This window comes from Oncorhynchus keta, chromosome 28, assembly GCF_023373465.1.
Source record: "Oncorhynchus keta strain PuntledgeMale-10-30-2019 chromosome 28, Oket_V2, whole genome shotgun sequence".
NCBI classification, from domain to species: Eukaryota; Metazoa; Chordata; class Actinopteri; order Salmoniformes; family Salmonidae; genus Oncorhynchus; species Oncorhynchus keta.
In genome coordinates this window covers 66,503,241-66,518,240 of record NC_068448.1, presented here as the reverse complement: position 1 = coordinate 66,518,240, position 15,000 = coordinate 66,503,241, and the positions used below count along the sequence as shown (strand labels likewise).

Below are 15,000 nucleotides of genomic sequence, written 5' to 3'. Positions count from 1 at the left end.
ATAGGGGTCAGTAGATAATATGACCACTGTTAGCCTATAGGGGTCAGTAGATAATATTACTACTGTTAGCCTATAGGGGTCAGTAGATAATATGACCACTGTTCGCCTATAGGGGTCAGTAGATAATATTACTACTGTTAGCCTATAGGGGTCAGTAGATAATATTACTACTGTTAGCCTATAGGGGTCAGTAGATAATATGACCACTGTTCGCCTATAGGGGTCAGTAGATAATATTACTACTGTTAGCCTATAGGGGTCAGTATATAATATTACTACTGTTAGCCTATAGGGGTCAGTAGTAGATAATAGTACTACTGTTAGCCTATAGGGGTCAGTAGATAATATTACTACTGTTAGCCTATAGGGGTCAGTAGTAGATAATATTACTACTGTTAGCCTATAGGGGTCAGTAGATAATATTACTACTGTTAGCCTATAGGGGTCAGTAGTAGATAATATTACTACTGTTAGCCTATAGGGGTCAGTAGTAGATAATATTACTACCGTTAGCCTATAGGGGTCAGTAGTAGATAATATTACTACTGTTAGCCTATAGGGGTCAGTAGATAATATTACCACTGTTAGGCTATAGGGGTCAGTAGTAGATAATATTACCACTGCTAGCCTATAGGGGTCAGTAGATAATATTACCACTGCTAGCCTATAGAGGTCAGTAGATAATATTACCACTGCTAGCCTATAGGAGTCAGTAGATAATATTACTACTGTTAGCATATAGGGGTCAGTAGTAGATAATATTACTACTGTTAGCCTATAGGGGTCAGTAGATAATATTACCACTGCTAGCCTATAGAGGTCAGTAGATAATATTACCACTGCTAGCCTATAGAGGTCAGTAGATAATATTACCACTGCTAGCCTATAGGGATCAGTAGATAATATTACTACTGTTAGCCTATAGGGGTCAGTAGTAGATAATATTACTACTGTCAGCCTATAGGGGTCAGTAGTAGATAATATTACTACCGTTAGCCTATAGGGGTCAGTATAGAACATGGACACAAAGAGTAAAATACATGTCTTTCAAACTTTTATTTAAAACATTCAAAGTGTAAAAAAACTTTACATAATACATCATAAACAAAACAAACACAAAAATAATGTGAAGTTTGTAGCTTCAGAAGTGAAGCAGAGCTGCAAGAATGTATTAAATATTCCAGTGAGAATGAGGGGGTCAATTAATCAATGAATAAAAGCTATCAAACTGACAGATAAAACCGCTAGTGGAGAGAAATTCCTCCTGCTTCTACTGCTAACAGCACATTACTATGTGTGTGTGTGTCTGTTCGTCCATACGTGACATGTGTGTGTGTGCGTGTGTGTGTGTGTGTGTGTGTGTGTGTGTGTCAGACTTCATTCAGTCTTTTATTGTTTTGTATTAAATATAGTGTTCCATGTCATCTGCTCCGGTTTTTGGCTGGTGTGTTGGTTAGTTTTGTTGTTGTAGTCTTTAGGGCATATGCAGTGTGTGTCTATGTATGTAATAAATCAAATCACATTTTATTTGTCACATACACATGTGTGTGTGTGTGTGTGTGTGTGTGTGTGTGTGTGTGTGTGTGTGTGTGTGTGTGTGTGTGTGTGTGTGTGTGTGTGTGTGTGTGTGTGTGTGTGCGTGCGTGCGTGCGTGCGTGCGTGCGTGCGTGCGTGCGTGCGTGCGTGCGTGCGTGCGTGTGCGTGCGTGTGTGTGTATGCATGCATGTATGTGTATATGTGTGTATTTATTTTTGGCGGTAGTCAGCAGCGTATGCTCTGTGGTTATCCTGTTCAGGGTACTGGTCTCCGTATCCTCTCAGCATGTCCTGGAAGCTGGGCATTCCCTGCTGGGTTGAGGGGTAGGACCCGTATGACAGCCCCTGCGAGGGAGGGGGGTAAGCCCCGTAGGTCTCCTCCTGGCCACTCTGGTATGGCTCTGAATCTGCCTCGCTTTCTCTCTCTGGCTCCCCCTGGTTGTAGCTATGGTCCCGGCTGTGCTGTGGCTCCCCCTGGTTGTAGCTATGGTCCCGGCTGTGCTGTGGCTCCCCCTGGTGTACAGGTTGGGCGTTGGCGTCTGGCAGCAGATCCTCCCGGGGTTCATAGCGACGCAGGCGGCAGTTGGTGTCGTACTCCGGGTCACAGTCGGGGTCAGAAGGCTCCAGAACTCCGTTCCGTGATCCATCGGCATTGAGATGCGGCTCGTAGGGCTCGGCGGGGTAGGCGGTGTTACGGTGGACGCCAGAACGCGGCTCTGCGCGGGCTATTGGGTAGCACTCCTGGTCGTAGCCGATGAAGCATTCATAGCCCTCCTTGGTCCTTCCCCGGGGGCCCAGCGGGTGGCGATCCTCCTGTGTGGGCTCCTCATAGCGGGGAGGGGGGCGGGGGCCTGTTGTGGCGGGGAGGGGGGGACATGTCTGTGCATGGAGGCTGCAGCTTCACGGTACATTTCTACGGGATCGTTAGCATTATCCTGCCTGTACATGGTGTATGGGTCGTTAGCTTGAGCAGTAGCGATAGCTCGGCGGTACATGGCATATGGGTCAATAGCTGGAGCGCTGGGAGAACTGGCTTGGCGGTACATGGCATATGGGTCACTAGCTTGAGCTCTGAGAACACTGCCTTGGCGGTACATGGCATATGGGTCACTAGCTTGAGCGCTGGGAGCACTGCCTTGGCGGTACATAGCATATGGGTCACTAGGTTGAGCGCTGGGAGCACTGCCATGGCGGTACATGGCATATGGGTCACTAGCTTGAGCCCTAGGAGCACTGCCTTGGCGGTACATAGCATATGGGTCACTAGCTTGAGCGCTGAGAGCACTGCCTTGGCGGTACATGGCATATGGGTCACTAGCTTGAGAGCTTGGAGCATTGCCTTGGTGGTTACCATTAGCATTAGCATCCCTGTACATAGCGAATGGGTCGCTGCGTTGCTCGGGAGCTGGGGGCGCAGCACGCATTGCGGCGGGTTCATCTTTGTGTTCTTCCTTGAACTCCTCTGGTGCCGTGGCGTACTTGGTTGCAGTGAGAGGGTTACAACCGTCCTCAAACAGAGGGTTGCAGGAACCAGGACCTGCCGGGGCGGGGGGAGCAGGGGCACGGGGTGCCTGGGGATGGAAGGACAGTCATGATCATGATATTACAATTCAATGATAATCGCATATAATAATAATGATGATGGCGATGATAACAAATACCAATCTTACCTGTAGTGAGGCAGCATAGACGCAGCGAGGGTCTCTGGGGTCACACTTGGGGTAACGGAGGAAGAGGCCGGAGGGAGCTTTTTGGACCAGCTGGGGTTTACAGGTGGGGTCTTTCGGGTCACAGCCCAGGTGGGCGTAGGAGGGCAGGGGCCCAGCGGAGGGATTGTGGCCGAAAGCAGCTCTCAGGTGGTACTGGAGACAATCCACGTCCTCCGCTGAACAGATACGCAGCAGCTCGGCCTTCTGCTCCTGGACGGGAATAAAAACAATCATGCGTATGTTAATTATAGATAGTGAGATAGACACTATACATTAGTATAGTGGTACAGTAAAAGCAGTAATAGTGTAGTACCTTGGACAGGAAGGGCTGCACAGCGGGGGAGTAGTAGTACCCAGAATGAGGTTCTTTAACAGCCACAGGGGCGCGCACATAATTCGGGGCTGGGGCCTTGACCGGGCCAGGGGAAGGTGGGGGCTGGCTCTTGGCAGCATACAGACAATATGGGTCCCTACACAGGACATTAGATTAGATTCAATTCACAAGCATAAAAGTATATAACACAGACATCAATTAACATGACTGACCTGTAGGGGTCACAGGCCTTGACAGGGGCGGGCTTAGGAGGGGCCTTGGGGGTTTCAGGTTTTTGCCGGCTAGTGGCCGAGGCCACGCAGTTTGGGTCCTCTGAGTCGGCGCAGGCCTTGTAGATGTCCCCTAGGTGGCCCAGGTAGGCCTTATAAGAGCGACGTCCCTCAGCACGGTTCTTATTTTGGAGGTAGGCCAGGTAGACCCTGTCCAGCTCCTGGACCTAAGGGGGGAGAAGGGGATAAAGATATGAGGTTAGAAGTATATGAGGTTCATAAAGATGAAAACCAAAGCTAGGGAAACCCCAAGAACATGAATAGAGATACCTGTGAAGTTCCCAAAGGTTCCCATGTCATTCTCAAACACAATATCCCTTTTCATCTCTAAGCAGATGATACTCAACTGTGAAGGTTTGTGGTTAGTTAGTGTTGTCCCCTTGGGACCATTCCCAGATAACCCCCCAATCTCCTCAGAGTACTCACTGCCTCCGTGTTTCCATTGTCCGTGAAGTATTTGTACCAGCTCCAAAAGTCTGAGTGTTGCTTGTACCAGCTGATGTTTCTACGGTTACGGACAAGCTTCCTTGCCGATGCCATGGCAACCGCTGTCTCTTCAGTGGCATCCCCTACTGGTGAGACATCAAGCATCAAAAACATTGTTGTGTATGTCAAGTATGTTTGTGAGGTAGTTGTGCATTTACCATGTCCATTGAGCTTCTGAAACACGGGCCCTGCCGAAAGGAATTCTGAGGAGACAGACACACACTGTCAGAGCTAGATGTTGTCAGCGTCAGCAGTAGAGACCAAAACATGCTGACAAATACTACTAAGTATCTTTCACCACTGCAAGTGTAATATACAGGTGGAAAGGTGTGGGAATAAACACACACAGGTTTACAGGGCAGGGGTTATTGACCGTGCCTGGATGTTCGGTGACTACGGCCCTTTGTAGATTTTATAGGTGAGCATGTAACAGTGGACCCCAACTGGGCTAGCTACCTTACAGAGCTCCGTGTGTGTGTGTGTGTGTGTGTGTGTGTGTGTGTGTGTGTGTGTGTGTGTGTGTGTGTGTGTGTGTGTGTGTGTGTGTGTGTGTGTGTGTGTGTGTGTGTGTGTGTGTGTGTGTGTGTGTGTGTGTGTGTGTGTGTGTGTGAGAGAGAGAGAGAGAGAGAGAGAGAGAAACAGTAGACATAGCTTTGCAGGCTCTTTCATCTCCACAAGGGAAAATGGTGCTAGCAGTTTTTAGAGGGAAGGACAGCGTGGGTTGGAGGTAGAGAGAGAAGAGATGAAAGGAGGGAGAAAGAGGGATGGAGGAAGAGAAGGAGAGAGAGGTGTATGGATGATGGATGGAGGGCGGTGTGTGTGGTGTTGGGGTAAATGTTGCTGTCTCAGTGTATCCGCTGTATTATATTTAATGAGCCAGTAAAAGACCGGAACATCTGTAAACAACAGTCTTTACGGGACAGAGGGAGGGGGAGGGGGGGGGTGCAGGAGGCGGGACTCTGATGCTGACAGGTAATAATCTTTTACAAGTGCTGGAACGATGAAAGAATTCCCTCTCCTCCCCCTCCTCCATCCCTGTAAATACATGATGGGTTAAGGTTGGGATTATGGGTCTGTTGAGAAACAGTTTTAGAGGAAAGAGGAGATTGACTAAAGATTCCCCTGAGGGGAACTGTCAATCATGTCAACACAGAACCAGAAACAGCTGGTCTGGTGACAGTTATCCGAGGCAGTTATCCGAGGCAGATATCCGAGGCAGATCCATATGGTGAGGTTATAATAGAGGTTATTACAACAGGTAATAATTAGAGGCAGACAGAGACTGTTCTGAGTTTTAGTTAGGGTTAGGACAATGTTTCTGAATCTGTTCTTTGGTTACCCTCAGGACTGGACATTTTAGTTCTAGCCCAGCAATAACAGACCTGATTCAACTAGTCAAGGGCTTGCGAATAGGCAAGGTGAGGAGAGGAGGACTACGGTAGGAGAGGATCAATATTCACAAAGTCCATCCATCAGAAACCACTATGTCTGCTTGAGCATGAATGCATGTGTGACTCACCAGGCAGCAGTATGGTGGCCAGCAGAGCAGCAGTCAACACACCGGAGAACGACGTTCTGCTCCTTCCAGCCATGGCCTCCTCCTCTCCTACGGACAATTTCAGATAAATACCAGTGGAAACAGTTTACTGTCAAATAAAGTGTTTCCTATACCCATGCCATTCCAAACCAAGACTAGTGAATGCTGTAGAAGACAGGTAGTACCCTCGTCCTGCTAAATCACATTTAGTTGTCTTGCTTCCCATAAGAAAAAGTGATAACAATGTTTCCAGTCTACATCCACCAGTGGGTCTGCTTCCACCCGTCTAAACTGCATCCTCAGAGGGTCTTCTGTCTGAGTCTCATCAGGGGGTTTAGGCTGCTCTGCTGGTTAATTCTCCTACACAGGCTACAGGTGTTTCAGAGCACTCAAACCTGACCTTAAACTGGACTTAAACCAAACCTTGATGTTGTCTTACCTGTAGTTGTGTGTAGTGGAGTCTCTGTTGGATCTTGAGGAGAGGCTGTATCAGACGAAGCCCACTGGCCGGTTCAGAGGCTGGATGTTTAAGTGTGGTCTGGTGCACCCTGTCCCTCTGGCTCTACTGACAGACTGTGCCCCGTAAAATGGTTAGGTCTGGTTTTAAACAGACCCCTAATGATTAACACACACAAACCTTTCCAGGAGATCGAGGGGCACTGCTACCAGAGCTGCTATTGGCTGCTGCCAGCTCAACCACCTGACCAATCAGAGACTCTGTAATTACAGAGAGAGAGAGAGAGAGAGAGAGACAGACAGAGACAGAAAGACAGAGACAGAGAGAGACAGAGAGAGAGAGAGAGAGAGAGACAGAGAGACACAGAGAGAGAGAGAGACAGAGAGAGAGAGACAGAGAGAGAGAGAGGGAGAGAGAGAGAGAGAGAGAGAGAGAAAGAGAGAGAGAGAGAGAGAGACAGAGAGACAGAGGGAGAGAGACAGAGAGACAGAGAGAGAGAGAGAGAGAGAGAGAGAGAGAGAGAGAGAGAGAGAGAGAGAGAGAGAGACAGAGAGAGAGAGACAGAGAGAGACAGAGAGAGACCACAAATTCAAATTCCATCTAGACACTGTTGCCCTAGAGCACACAAAAAAGTATACATACCTTGGCCTAAACATCAGCGCCACAGGTAACTTCCACAAAGCTGTGAACGATCTGAGAGACAAGACAAGAAGGGCATTCTATGCCATTAAAAGAAACATAAATTTCAACATACCAATTAGGATTTGGCTAAAAATACTTGAATCAGTCATAGAGCCCATTGCCCTTTATGGTTGTGAGGTCTGGGGTCCGCTCACCAACCAAGACTTCACAAAATGGGACAAACACCAAATTGAGACTCTGCACGCAGAATTCTGCAAAAATATCCTCAGTGTACAACGTAAAACACCAAATAATGCACGCAGAGCAGAATTAGACCGATACCCGATAATGATCAAAATCCAGAAAAGAGCCATTAAATTCTACAACCACCTAAAAGGAAGCGATTCACAAACCTTCCATAACAAAGCCATCACCTACAGAGAGATGAACCTGGAGAAGAGTCCCCTAAGCAAGCTGGTCCTGGGGCTTTGTTCACAAACACAAACACACCCTACAGAGCCCCAGGACAACAGCACAATTAGACCCAACCAAATCATGAGAAAACAAAAAGATAATTACTTAACACATTGGAAAGAATTAACAAAAAAACAGAGCAAAGTAGAATGCTATTTGGCCCTACACAGAGAGTACACAGCGGCAGAATACCTGACCACTGTGACTGACCCAAAATTAAGGAAAGCTTTGACTATGTACAGACTCAGTGAGCATAGCCTTGCTATTGAGAAAGGCCGCCGTAGGCAGACATGGCTCTCAAGAGAAGACAGGCTATGTGCTCACTGCCCACAAAATGAGGTGGAAACTGAGCTGCACTTCCTAACCTCCTGCCCAATGTATGACCATATTAGAGATACATATTTCCCCAGATTACACAGATCCACAAAGAATTCGAAAACAAATCCAATTTTGAAAAACTCCCATATCTACTGGGTGAAATTCCACAGTGTGCCATCACAGCAGCAAGATTTGTGACCTGTTGCCACGAGAAAAGGGCAACCAGTGAAGAACAAACACCATTGTAAATACAACCCATATTTATGCTTATTTATTTTATCTTGTGTCCTTTAACTATTTGTACATTGTATATATATATATATATATATATATATATATATATATATATATATATATATATATATAATATGACATTTGTAATGTCTTTACTGTTTTGAAACTTCTGTATGTGTAATGTTTACTGTTAATTTTTGTTGTTTTTCACCTTCTATATTCACTTTGTATGTTGTCTACCTCACTTGCTTTGGCAATGTTAACACATGTTTCCCATGCCAATAAAGCCCTTGAATTGAATTGAATTGAATTGAATTGAGAGAGAGAGACAGAGAGAGAGAGAGAGACAGAGAGAGAGAGAGACAGAGAGAGACAGAGAGAGAGAGATAAAACAACAGGGGGAGACAAGGAAATAGAAGGGAAATAATGAAGGGGGAAAGGAGGGTAAAGGCGCCACATAAGCACTTCCCAGAACCCATTTTGTAGGAGGAAGGCCCAAAACCCTGCCTGCTAGCTGCTGTTAGACAGCTCTGTTGGCACACATTGACAGCTGGTCTGCCCTACAGTGTGCACTACTGAATACAACCCATTTGACACCAGTGTGTTTTGTATCCAACTTGGTATGGTGCTACAGTGTGCACTACTGAATACAACCCATTTGACACCAGTGTGTTTTGTATCCAACTTGTTATGGTGCTACAGTGTGCACTACTGAATACAACCCATTTGTCACCGGTGTGTTTTGTATCCAACTTGTTATGGTGCTACAGTGTGCACTACTGAATACAACCCATTTGACACCAGTGTGTTTTGTATCCAACTTGTTATGGTGCTACAGTGTGCACTACTGAATACAACCCATTTGTCACCGGTGTGTTTTGTATCCAACTTGTTATGGTGCTACAGTGTGCACTACTGAATACAACCCATTTGACACCAGTGTGTTTTGTATCCAACTTGTTATGGTGCTACAGTGTGCACTACTGAATACAACCCATTTGACACCAGTGTGTTTTGTATCCAACTTGTTATGGTGCTACAGTGTGCACTACTGAATTACAACCCATTTGTCACCGGTGTGTTTTGTATCCAACTTGTTATGGTGCTACAGTGTGCACTACTGAATACAACCCATTTGTCACCGGTGTGTTTTGTATCCAACTTGTTATGGTGCTACAGTGTGCACTACTGAATACAACCCATTTGACACCAGTGTGTTTTGTATCCAACTTGTTATGGTGCTACAGTGTGCACTACTGAATTACAACCCATTTGTCACCAGTGTGTTTAGTATCCAACTTGTTATGGTGCTACAGTGTGCACTACTGAATACAACCCATTTGTCACCAGTGTGTTTTGTATCCAACTTGTTATGGTGCTACAGTGTGCACTACTGAATACAACCCATTTGTCACCGGTGTGTTTTGTATCCAACTTGTTATGGTGCTACAGTGTGCACTACTGAATACAACCCATTTGTCACCGGTGTGTTTTGTATCCAACCTGTTATGGTGCTACAGTGTGCACTACTGAATACAACCCATTTGTCACCGGTGTGTTTTGTATCCAACTTGTTATGGTGCTACAGTGTGCACTACTGAATACAACCCATTTGACACCAGTGTGTTTTGTATCCAACTTGTTATGGTGCTACAGTGTGCACTACTGAATTACAACCCATTTGTCACCAGTGTGTTTTGTATCCAACTTGTTATGGTGCTACAGTGTGCACTACTGAATACAACCCATTTGACACCAGTGTGTTTTGTATCCAACTTGTTATGGTGCTACAGTGTGCACTACTGAATTACAACCCATTTGACACCAGTGTGTTTTGTATCCAACTTGTTATGGTGCTACAGTGTGCACTACTGAATACAACCCATTTGACACCAGTGTGTTTTGTATCCAACTTGTTATGGTGCTACAGTGTGCACTACTGAATACAACCCATTTGACACCAGTGTGTTTTGTATCCAACTTGTTATGGTGCTACAGTGTGCACTACTGAATACAACCCATTTGTCACCGGTGTGTTTTGTATCCAACCTGTTATGGTGCTACAGTGTGCACTACTGAATACAACCCATTTGTCACCGGTGTGTTTTGTATCCAACTTGTTATGGTGCTACAGTGTGCACTACTGAATACAACCCATTTGACACCAGTGTGTTTTGTATCCAACTTGTTATGGTGCTACAGTGTGCACTACTGAATTACAACCCATTTGTCAACAGTGTGTTTTGTATCCAACTTGTTATGGTGCTACAGTGTGCACTACTGAATACAACCCATTTGACACCAGTGTGTTTTGTATCCAACTTGTTATGGTGCTACAGTGTGCACTACTGAATACAACCCATTTGACACCAGTGTGTTTTGTATCCAACTTGTTATGGTGCTACAGTGTGCACTACTGAATACAACCCATTTGTCACTGGTGTGTTTTGTATCCAACTTGTTATGGTGCTACAGTGTGCACTACTGAATACAACCCATTTGACACCAGTGTGTTTTGTATCCAACTTGTTATGGTGCTACAGTGTGCACTACTGAATACAACCCATTTGTCACCGGTGTGTTTTGTATCCAACTTGTTATGGTGCTACAGTGTGCACTACTGAATACAACCCATTTGTCACCGGTGTGTTTTGTATCCAACTTGTTATGGTGCTACAGTGTGCACTACTGAATACAACCCATTTGACACCAGTGTGTTTTGTATCCAACTTGTTATGGTGCTACAGTGTGCACTACTGAATACAACCCATTTGACACCAGTTTGTTTTGTATCCAACTTGTTATGGTGCTACAGTGTGCACTACTGAATACAACCCATTTGACACCAGTGTGTTTTGTATCCAACTTGTTATGGTGCTACAGTGTGCACTACTGAATACAACCCATTTGACACCAGTGTGTTTTGTATCCAACTTGTTATGGTGCTACAGTGTGCACTACTGAATACAACCCATTTGACACCAGTGTGTTTTGTATCCAACTTGTTATGGTGCTACAGTGTGCACTACTGAATACAACCCATTTGACACCAGTGTGTTTTGTATCCAACTTGTTATGGTGCCACAGTGTGCACTACTGAATACAACCCATTTGTCACCGGTGTGTTTTGTATCCAACTTGTTATGGTGCTACAGTGTGCACTACTGAATACAACCCATTTGACACCAGTGTGTTTTGTATCCAACTTGTTATGGTGCTACAGTGTGCACTACTGAATTACAACCCATTTGTCACCAGTGTGTTTTGTATCCAACTTGTTATGGTGCTACAGTGTGCACTACTGAATACAACCCATTTGACACCAGTGTGTTTTGTATCCAACTTGTTATGGTGCTACAGTGTGCACTACTGAATACAACCCATTTGACACCAGTGTGTTTTGTATCCAACTTGTTATGGTGCTACAGTGTGCACTACTGAATACAACCCATTTGACACCAGTGTGTTTTGTATCCAACTTGTTATGGTGCTACAGTGTGCACTACTGAATACAACCCATTTGTCACCGGTGTGTTTTGTATCCAACCTGTTATGGTGCTACAGTGTGCACTACTGAATACAACCCATTTGTCACCAGTGTGTTTTGTATCCAACTTGTTATGGTGCTACAGTGTGCACTACTGAATTACAACCCATTTGTCAACAGTGTGTTTTGTATCCAACTTGTTATGGTGCTACAGTGTGCACTACTGAATACAACCCATTTGACACCAGTGTGTTTTGTATCCAACTTGTTATGGTGCTACAGTGTGCACTACTGAATACAACCCATTTGACACCAGTGTGTTTTGTATCCAACTTGTTATGGTGCTACAGTGTGCACTACTGAATACAACCCATTTGTCACCGGTGTGTTTTGTATCCAACTTGTTATGGTGCTACAGTGTGCACTACTGAATACAACCCATTTGACACAAGTGTGTTTTGTATCCAACTTGTTATGGTGCTACAGTGTGCACTACTGAATACAACCCATTTGTCACCGGTGTGTTTTGTATCCAACTTGTTATGGTGCTACAGTGTGCACTACTGAATACAACCCATTTGTCACCGGTGTGTTTTGTATCCAACTTGTTATGGTGCTACAGTGTGCACTACTGAATACAACCCATTTGACACCAGTGTGTTTTGTATCCAACTTGTTATGGTGCTACAGTGTGCACTACTGAATACAACCCATTTGACACCAGTTTGTTTTGTATCCAACTTGTTATGGTGCTACAGTGTGCACTGCTGAATACAACCCATTTGACACCAGTGTGTTTTGTATCCAACTTGTTATGGTGCTACAGTGTGCACTACTGAATACAACCCATTTGACACCAGTGTGTTTTGTATCCAACTTGTTATGGTGCTACAGTGTGCACTACTGAATACAACCCATTTGACACCAGTGTGTTTTGTATCCAACTTGTTATGGTGCTACAGTGTGCACTACTGAATTACAACCCATTTGTCAACAGTGTGTTTTGTATCCAACTTGTTATGGTGCTACAGTGTGCACTACTGAATACAACCCATTTGACACCAGTGTGTTTTGTATCCAACTTGTTATGGTGCTACAGTGTGCACTACTGAATACAACCCATTTGACACCAGTGTGTTTTGTATCCAACTTGTTATGGTGCTACAGTGTGCACTACTGAATACAACCCATTTGTCACCGGTGTGTTTTGTATCCAACCTGTTATGGTGCTACAGTGTGCACTACTGAATACAACCCATTTGTCACCGGTGTGTTTTGTATCCAACTTGTTATGGTGCTACAGTGTGCACTACTGAATACAACCCATTTGACACCAGTGTGTTTTGTATCCAACTTGTTATGGTGCTACAGTGTGCACTACTGAATTACAACCCATTTGTCAACAGTGTGTTTTGTATCCAACTTGTTATGGTGCTACAGTGTGCACTACTGAATACAACCCATTTGTCACCGGTGTGTTTTGTATCCAACTTGTTATGGTGCTACAGTGTGCACTACTGAATACAACCCATTTGACACCGGTGTGTTTTGTATCCAACTTGTTATGGTGCTACAGTGTGCACTACTGAATACAACCCATTTGTCACCGGTGTGTTTTGTATCCAACTTGTTATGGTGCTACAGTGTGCACTACTGAATACAACCCATTTGTCACCGGTGTGTTTTGTATCCAACTTGTTATGGTGCTACAGTGTGCACTACTGAATACAACCCATTTGACACCAGTGTGTTTTGTATCCAACTTGTTATGGTGCTACAGTGTGCACTACTGAATACAACCCATTTGACACCAGTGTGTTTTGTATCCAACTTGTTATGGTGCTACAGTGTGCACTACTGAATACAACCCATTTGACACCAGTGTGTTTTGTATCCAACTTGTTATGGTGCTACAGTGTGCACTACTGAATACAACCCATTTGACACCAGTGTGTTTTGTATCCAACTTGTTATGGTGCTACAGTGTGCACTACTGAATACAACCCATTTGACACCAGTTTGTTTTGTATCCAACTTGTTATGGTGCTACAGTGTGCACTGCTGAATACAACCCATTTGACACCAGTGTGTTTTGTATCCAACTTGTTATGGTGCTACAGTGTGCACTACTGAATACAACCCATTTGACACCAGTGTGTTTTGTATCCAACTTGTTATGGTGCTACAGTGTGCACTACTGAATACAACCCATTTGACACCAGTGTGTTTTGTATCCAACTTGTTATGGTGCTACAGTGTGCACTACTGAATTACAACCCATTTGACACCAGTGTGTTTTGTATCCAACTTGTTATGGTGCTACAGTGTGCACTACTGAATACAACCCATTTGACACCAGTGTGTTTTGTATCCAACTTGTTATGGTGCTACAGTGTGCACTACTGAATACAACCCATTTGTCACCGGTGTGTTTTGTATCCAACTTGTTATGGTGCTACAGTGTGCACTACTGAATACAACCCATTTGACACCAGTGTGTTTTGTATCCAACTTGTTATGGTGCTACAGTGTGCACTACTGAATTACAACCCATTTGTCACCAGTGTGTTTTGTATCCAACTTGTTATGGTGCTACAGTGTGCACTACTGAATACAACCCATTTGACACCAGTGTGTTTTGTATCCAACTTGTTATGGTGCTACAGTGTGCACTACTGAATACAACCCATTTGACACCAGTGTGTTTTGTATCCAACTTGTTATGGTGCTACAGTGTGCACTACTGAATTACAACCCATTTGACACCAGTGTGTTTTGTATCCAACTTGTTATGGTGCTACAGTGTGCACTACTGAATACAACCCATTTGACACCAGTGTGTTTTGTATCCAACTTGTTATGGTGCTACAGTGTGCACTACTGAATACAACCCATTTGACACCAGTGTGTTTTGTATCCAACTTGTTATGGTGCTACAGTGTGCACTACTGAATACAACCCATTTGTCACCGGTGTGTTTTGTATCCAACCTGTTATGGTGCTACAGTGTGCACTACTGAATACAACCCATTTGTCACCGGTGTGTTTTGTATCCAACTTGTTATGGTGCTACAGTGTGCACTACTGAATACAACCCATTTGACACCAGTGTGTTTTGTATCCAACTTGTTATGGTGCTACAGTGTGCACTACTGAATTACAACCCATTTGTCAACAGTGTGTTTTGTATCCAACTTGTTATGGTGCTACAGTGTGCACTACTGAATACAACCCATTTGACACCAGTGTGTTTTGTATCCAACTTGTTATGGTGCTACAGTGTGCACTACTGAATACAACCCATTTGACACCAGTGTGTTTTGTATCCAACTTGTTATGGTGCTACAGTGTGCACTACTGAATACAACCCATTTGTCACCGGTGTGTTTTGTATCCAACTTGTTATGGTGCTACAGTGTGCACTACTGAATACAACCCATTTGACACCGGTGTGTTTTGTATCCAACTTGTTATGGTGCTACAGTGTGCACTACTGAATACAACCCATTTGACACCAGTGTGTTTTGTATCCAACTTGT

General features: G+C 44.5%; 1 protein-coding gene and 1 long non-coding RNA gene across 7 annotated transcripts in view; both read right to left on the bottom strand.

The window, feature by feature from the left end:
- Positions 1-1,041: 1,041 nt before the first annotated feature.
- Positions 1,042-7,651, bottom strand: and1 (actinodin1). Of its 6 annotated transcripts, none has more exons than XM_052483675.1 (8): positions 6,970-7,651; positions 6,508-6,587; positions 5,853-5,939; positions 4,274-4,536; positions 3,791-4,014; positions 3,558-3,714; positions 3,206-3,454; positions 1,042-3,106 (listed from the first exon to the last, which is right to left on the bottom strand). In XM_052483675.1, the coding sequence occupies exons 3-8, from the start codon at positions 5,923-5,925 to the stop codon at positions 2,261-2,263; spliced, it is 1,812 nt and encodes a 603-aa protein (XP_052339635.1). In that variant the 5' UTR covers positions 5,926-5,939; positions 6,508-6,587; positions 6,970-7,651; the 3' UTR covers positions 1,042-2,260. The 6 variants fall into 6 exon arrangements, with proteins under 6 accessions (XP_052339635.1, XP_052339637.1, XP_052339633.1 ...); XM_052483677.1 differs by lacking the exon at positions 6,970-7,651 and having other exon boundaries at positions 1,042-2,386; positions 2,863-3,106; positions 4,274-4,416; positions 4,492-4,536; positions 5,853-6,723; XM_052483673.1 differs by having other exon boundaries at positions 6,310-7,651.
- Positions 7,652-8,076: 425 nt separating this feature from the next.
- LOC127912873 (uncharacterized) overlaps positions 8,077-15,000 on the bottom strand; it is a 7,479-nt gene continuing 555 nt past the window's right edge. Inside the window, exons 1-4 of the long non-coding RNA XR_008083789.1 lie at positions 13,974-15,000; positions 11,590-12,679; positions 11,181-11,521; positions 8,077-10,023 (exon numbers count right to left, since the gene is read on the bottom strand). The exon at positions 13,974-15,000 is cut by the window's right edge and continues 555 nt beyond it. This is a non-coding gene — a long non-coding RNA (uncharacterized LOC127912873). The remainder of the gene's footprint in view (positions 10,024-11,180; positions 11,522-11,589; positions 12,680-13,973) is intronic.